Source organism: Sinocyclocheilus grahami, unplaced genomic scaffold (genome assembly GCF_001515645.1).
Source record: "Sinocyclocheilus grahami isolate Dianchi unplaced genomic scaffold, SAMN03320097.WGS_v1.1 scaffold793.1, whole genome shotgun sequence".
NCBI classification, from domain to species: Eukaryota; Metazoa; Chordata; class Actinopteri; order Cypriniformes; family Cyprinidae; genus Sinocyclocheilus; species Sinocyclocheilus grahami.
Genome location: NW_015505972.1, coordinates 110,916 through 117,827, shown reverse-complemented (window position 1 = coordinate 117,827; position 6,912 = coordinate 110,916). Strand labels below are relative to the sequence as shown.

At 40.1% G+C, this 6,912-nt stretch overlaps 1 protein-coding gene across 1 annotated transcript in view; it reads right to left on the bottom strand.

The window, feature by feature from the left end:
- Window positions 1-887: 887 nt before the first annotated feature.
- LOC107561807 (ephrin type-A receptor 4) overlaps window positions 888-6,912 on the bottom strand; it is a 38,975-nt gene continuing 32,950 nt past the window's right edge. Inside the window, exons 9-15 of the mRNA XM_016246300.1 lie at window positions 5,826-5,884; window positions 5,453-5,566; window positions 5,106-5,291; window positions 1,923-1,984; window positions 1,599-1,808; window positions 1,182-1,331; window positions 888-1,085 (exon numbers count right to left, since the gene is read on the bottom strand). Of these exons, the coding sequence (XP_016101786.1) occupies window positions 888-1,085; window positions 1,182-1,331; window positions 1,599-1,808; window positions 1,923-1,984; window positions 5,106-5,291; window positions 5,453-5,566; window positions 5,826-5,884 (979 nt within the window). The remainder of the gene's footprint in view (window positions 1,086-1,181; window positions 1,332-1,598; window positions 1,809-1,922; window positions 1,985-5,105; window positions 5,292-5,452; window positions 5,567-5,825; window positions 5,885-6,912) is intronic.

Here is a 6,912-nt window from a genome sequence, read left to right as displayed (position 1 = left end):
GATGGAGATGGAGGTGGAGAGAGAAAGATGTAAACTGAGGGCTGATTTTCTATTCCAACACAGGCCAGATGGAACGGTGTGGAGAATTCTGGAGTGGAGACAGATATTCCATTCTGAGGGTGGGGAGACCTGGAGACCTTCCAGAGTTGGTCTTCTATTGTGGATGTTGGGAAAATGAATGCCTCTCCGAAATCCCCGGAACAAAAGCGTTAAAGAGTGCATAAAATCTTGATCTCTGATGCCTCTATTTCGAGTGTGAAAATTCCGCCAGGTGCCGCTCACTCAAGTACCCGTGAAATGGCAGGAGCAGACAAAAAAATCCTGTACTATTTATACATTTACTTACAGGCACATACATACAAAAATCAAATAAACGAACAGAGAAACTCCTTCGTAGTTTCATTGAAATGAAAAGCTTCCTACAATCATATCCAGAGATTCATTACAGCGCGGGACGATCCTCTTGACTGGTCGGTGGGGTGGGGAAGAAAAGTGCTGTATCGTTCCTCTGAAATGTTCTTCTGTTTTTTTTTTGTTTTTTTTTTCCCAAAATTTAATTTAAAGTGCATGGATGAGGTAAATGGATTTTCTTAGAACCAAAATAAAAAAAGGAAGTCCAAAGTATGTTTCGAGAAAATACACAAAAATGTAATAATATATTATAAAAATAAAATAAATATAATGAATATTTTTTTTATCATATTTATGTATAAAAAAATGAATGCAACTTCCAAAAAACTGTTTTTGATAACAACTGTTGAAGAAAAAAAATAAAATAAAAATGGATATGGAAAGACATCAGATAGGGAAAGTGCACCAGAACTGTGACTGGTGCCCTTCAAAAAAATAGGAACATGTTGCACCTTGGTTTATGTGAAATTTATTTACTACCTGGCCATCTCTCCTCCTGTCCTTTTCAAGCTGTTGGGGTTGCGGATGAGTTTGTCCAGCATGTTGACAATTTGGCTGAATTTTGGCCTTTCGGCACGCTCTTTCTGCCAGCAATCCAGCATCAGCTGGTGCAAAGAAACTGGACAGTCCATGGGTGGAGGCAGTCTGTAGCCTTCCTCAATTGCCTTTATAACCTGAAACAAAACATCCAAATGGTGTTAAACACAACAGCTGATAATTTATACACTGAAGCTCTGAATCAACCTGCTCATTCCTTATAAAACACTTACATCCTGGTTACTCATGTCCCAGTATGGCCGTTCTCCATATGACATCACTTCCCACATGACAATGCCGTAACTCCATACGTCAGAGGCAGAGGTGAACTTCCTGTATGTAATGGCTTCGGGGGCGGTCCAGCGAATAGGTATCTTGCCTCCCTGTGATTGATAGGTTCCTGTTATTTCCTTTCAAAAGAGATAGCAAACACATGCATGGAGGTTAATCACACACACGCATGCACACACGCACATGCACGCACTAGGCACTCAATGTTGGGGTTCATTTGTTAATTTCTATAATACTTGAAAAGATACTAGCACTTCATGTAAGCACATGCGGGTTAAATGCTGAAGATATTGGGTTAGAAAGCTTGTGTTAGGGCTGCAAATACAAGGCTGCAAACAAATAATATGTGTCAAACTTACCCTAGTAGTGTAAGCAGCATCTGGATCTTCCTCCAAAACCCGAGACATGCCAAAATCAGACACTTTACACACAAGGTTACTGTTAACAAGGATGTTGCGTGCCGCCAAGTCACGGTGAACGTAGCTCATATCAGATAGATACTTCATTCCTGAAGCGATTCCACGCAGGATGCCCACCAGCTGAATTACAGTAAACCGCCCATCGTTCTTCTAAGGAACAACATTTACAGTTAAAAGATGTTTAAGCCAATACAGTACACAAGAGTACTAAATGACCGCTGGGTCAAAAAGATGTGCTTGAAATAAAACACAAACAAAACCCACCCTGAGAAAGGCATCGAGGGATCCGTTCTCCATGTACTCAGTGATGATCATAACTGGCTTACCTGCGCAGACAGAAAAAAAAAAAAACTAACATGTAAGCGAAAAAAAAACAGTAAGGTCATTAATAATGTTACAAAGCAGCACAACTCTTTTTGACACTGAAAATAATAAGAAATGTTATATTAGAGTGCATATTAGAGTGATTTCTGAAGGATTTCTGAGGACTGGAGTAATGGCTGCTGAAAATTCAGCTTTATTATCACAGGAATACATTACATTTTAAAATTAAAATAGAAAAACAAAGTTAGAAAGTTATTTTTTATCAAATAAATACAGCCTTGGTGAGCATAAGAGATGTCTTGAGATGCTAGATCTTTAGCTTATGAATGCATTTAATTTGCTTAATCTTGAGTTTCCAAGTTGGAAATCCCACTTCCATTGTACAGAATACAACATTAAAGCAAGCAGATCTTTTGTAGCTGCATAATAGCACCTGATTGGCTGCAGTTTGTCCTATTTAGAACCAATCAGAGTTTGTAGATCTGGGTCCTGAACCAATTATCTGCTTCAATCATATGTCTTCAAGAGCAAAAACACTGTGAGTGAAAACTCTAAGTGCATCAAAATGTCAAGAAAATGCACTCAAGGCACTCTGCACACACATTAGCTCATTTGAATGACACTTCCCAATCAAGCCCTAACGTGTCCGTCTGCTAGCCCCTCCTCTTTTCTCACACTCTCCCGCTCTCTTCCTCTTCGCTCCTATTTGCGAGTGGGATTTCTGTGTGGGTTTGTTTACTGAATGCAGCCGTTGCTGGAGGCTATCAGGGCTGGATTCCCGCATTACCTGCCAGTCAGTACCAAGACAAGGCAATGCTATGGCAACGCAGTCCTCTCTCATGGAGCCAAAAGGAAGGAGCACAGGGACTTCACAAAAGAGGACAATGGCACACGCACACACATACCTACACAGAGCTGCTTACAAACGCATACGCACATACACGCTTCACCTCAGTGGAATCATTTCAGTGTTCTAGCAGTGCCTTCATTATGCAAATACAAGCTGTCAGTACCAAGACAAGGCAATGCTATGGCAACGCAGTCCTCTCTCATGGAGCCAAAAGGAAGGAGCGCAGGGACTTCACAAAAGAGGACAATGGCACACGCACACACATACCTACACAGAGCTGCTTAAAACGCATACGCACATACACGCTTCACCTCAGTGGAATCATTTCAGTGTTCTAGCAGTGCCTTCATTATGCAAATACAAGCTTGTATTTAATGCCAGCGCATAAAAGACTGCGCCCACCAAGTCCGTCTGTGAATGCTTTCTGCGTAGACGGCTGGCATCCTGCTTCTCTCCCGCTCTCTGAGGCTTAGGGGCATTTTGTCTTTATTTATTTAGGACAATTTCTACATCATTAGTAATTTATTTAACAGGTTTATTTGGCCCGGTTGGAGGCGTAGGCTACAAGAGGGCTGCCATTGTCTGTTTGTAATAAGAGTTATCCTGAAGACACTACTTCTGCCATGCTGAGGATTATGGGAGAAGGGCTGCTAATAACAAACAGCACTCCAACGCTTCAAACTAAGACAGCCACGAGATGCCAGTCCAGTGAAAGGAAAAGTTCTGATCACAATGGTATCATACATTTTCTTAATTTTATCTCATAATCCTAAAAAAAAATAAAAAAAAAATAGTCCAATTCAGTTTGGACCAGTTAATGTGCATGCACATTGCCAACAAACTCATCAAAAATGGCAAATGGCAAACTTAAAGGCGTACTTTCATTCCTAGAATCGCCATTTTTATTTTTCATGTATTTTTCCACGAGTGGTGTCTCTCCTGCTACTTATGTCTCTGTCTTTGCTCTCTGTTTCACTCCTGTTCACTTTCTCTCTCTGTAACCCATCTGTTGGCATTGTCTTCACTAATACATCAGAGAGGATGGGGATTTGCCAGGGCTGTCTGGAGAAAAGATGTGACTCGGTGGGATTGTGGGATTGTTACGTGTCTGCAGAAGCCCCTGCATATGAATGCAGCTCTCTCCATGCAGTCCAAAACAAACTAAAAAAACCCCCAACATCTTTATCTTTGTGTTTCTCTAGAGCTCCCAAGCTGCCAGACAGCACAAGAGCCATCAGCGTCAGAAGACTCTAAGGGTGTTCTTCAGTCCAGCTGTCAAATGCAAAGCCATCTAATGCAAATCACTGCTCCATGCTCTCTCACACACACACACACACACACACCAGGTCCTCCACATATTTGTTATGCACGGTGAGGTCTGGCCACAACTACACCCTGGAAGTTTCTTAAACACACATATGAGAGAGTCAACTTTCAATCAATAACAAGTTATTAAAAGGTTTGATGTCAGGTCTGCCAGCTGGCCAAGATTCTGTTCTGGTAGTGGGAAGGGTGCATTACAAAAGACAGGGTTGATTTAATCAAATTAAGGAATGGAGAGTGCGTCATTTCTTCAGCATGGTTCCAAAATGCATTTAAGATGCAAAGATGAGGCAGGCTTCAACAGTAAAAAAAATTAGAAGCAAAGTGGTCCAATTTTTAATAAAAGGCTTTTGATGTTAAAAGTCAAAGCAAAAGTCAAAAACCTAAAGAAATGAAAACCATCAGCTCTACAGCAGAGCTTCAATGGGTGGCCAAATAAACTGGCAACACAGCAAACAATACTTTTCTTTGTATTTTTGTCTTGTTTTCCAGTAAAAATATGTAAACATACTTTTAGGTGCTAGGCATACAAAAAAGGTATGTAAAAAGCATAATTGCATAACACTTTAAAAAGTTAAAATTATTCTTTATTTATTTTTAAGTTAATAAAAGTATTCATATGAATAATAAAGTCTTATTTCTTGTTTTAAAGTATAAATCCTTCCAATTTAATGAGGTTCATGCTCAAAACAAGAAAAAAAACAATAAAAATTTGTATTCAATTTAATTAAACAAACTTTAACAAAACTCATCATGTATCACTTTTTAAAAAATACTTTTCATGAAAAAAAATGCTTTCACTGTAGACAGTGAAGCAAACAGCTTGAATTGTGAGATCAACAAGGTCACGATTTGCAAATGATATGCAAAACCAGAACAAATCAGTTTGAAAGGATGTGGTCACAGTAAACGAATAGCTTGTTCACATTAAAAACACTCAAAAGACTCACATTTAGTGACGACTCCCTCCAGTCGGATGATATTGGGGTGGTCAAATTGGCCCATGATGCTGGCCTCACTCAGAAAGTCTCGCCTTTGCTTGTCGGTGTATCCTGCTTTGAGGGTTTTTATGGCTACGCAGATCTCGCGCTTTCCAGGCATCTTGAGACGACCGCTGCACACCTCCCCGAATTCTCCTTTAAATGGAAAAATCAGGCTTGAATCAGAAATGTCTGTGGTACATAATGACCCATGAGATATCTCTGGAACGGTGGGCTAACATTTCACTGTAACAGTTGTGGTCTAGCTACACTCAGTCTGAGGCAGATGAAAAGGAAACAGCAAGTCATTTGCTCACCAATGCCGATGACCTTTTCGATCTTGATGCAGGAGGCATCGATTTCTTTAGCGAATTCACGGACTGCTTGGTTGGGGTCCTCATAGGTGAAGGGGTCCACATAGATTCGAACCCCTGTGGAGAGACAGAGAGAGGTGCCTACATGTTAGGAGGTTGAGAGAAGAGCAGGGGAGGATAGCTGGCAGACAGACAAAATTATGAATATACAACATCTGTTTTCCGTTCTCCTTCCTCTCTTGTTGGCTTCTGCCTCTCCTCTACCACATTGAGAACATACAAACTTCGCTTCTTATATACAACTTTAACTTGGATGATAAATACATATTTGAGAATGTGTCATAGTGTATATGTGTTTACATGGCCGCAGCATTACCTGGATGTAAATGCCTCTCCTCATCAGAATCCTGTTTGGCTTTGCTGTATTTGCTTCTCCTGTTAACAAAGAGATGAGAGGGATTATAATTCACATGAAAGAAAAATCACAAATGAGATCTCTTCAATGTCTCATTTTTTTTAAAAAGAATGAGATTCTTTGAGATTTAACAATGTCACAAAAAAAAAAAAAAATTTTGGATACCAAAATGTGCAATTTAAAAGTCAGATGGGTAAAGTAACTTTTTTGCATTCATTTTTGCATAAATTATTTGACTTTTAACTATTAGTAAAACACATCCTAAAACAGGCTGTTCACCTTCAAGGTTTGTGATGAATGCTTTGTGTCAAATAAATAAATAAATCAGACACTTAAATGGGAATAAATAAATAAACACATGCATACATATGTACATAAATTCTATAAAACATACACAAAGACTAACTGGCATGTGTGAGACATGGTGGGCCGGCACATGAAGGACCATCCTGTTCCAAGTCATTGAAGCAGGTCAAAGTTTTGAATAACCTTTTAACCTTTTCTTTAAAAGTGGGGTTGTAAAAATCTGTAAAGCTAATAAAGCTGCACAGAGAGAGAGAGAGTACACCATCAAAGTAGAAAGAAGGTCTGTTCATGAACCAAGTCCATTGGCCTTTCATCTGAAATAATTTAGAGATTGACAGATAAGGAACAAACAGGAATGAGGTAAAGATAATGACAGATGAGTAAACACAAACTCATCAAGTGGCCAAAATGGCAAAAAAAAATCCCATTTGAAACCACTCCACCCCCTCCCCTAAAAATATCTCTCCCCGTCTGTCCACAATGACATAAAGGAGCTAGTATGCACCACCTTCAAACTTCCCATTTCACCCAATCACCTGCTGACCCCTTAGGGCCAACCACTGACCCCTTGGCATGGGCGCAGGGAGCAGAGGAGAAGCAATGGAACAGATAACAACCCCACCCAGGAAGCTGCCCTAACCCAAGACTCCCTGCTGTGGATGGGGTCACCTGCCTGTATATAGAGAGGGGGGTCGGGGGTTCGGCCAGGAATGCACAACTGCTGTTATTGTTTTTCTAGTGC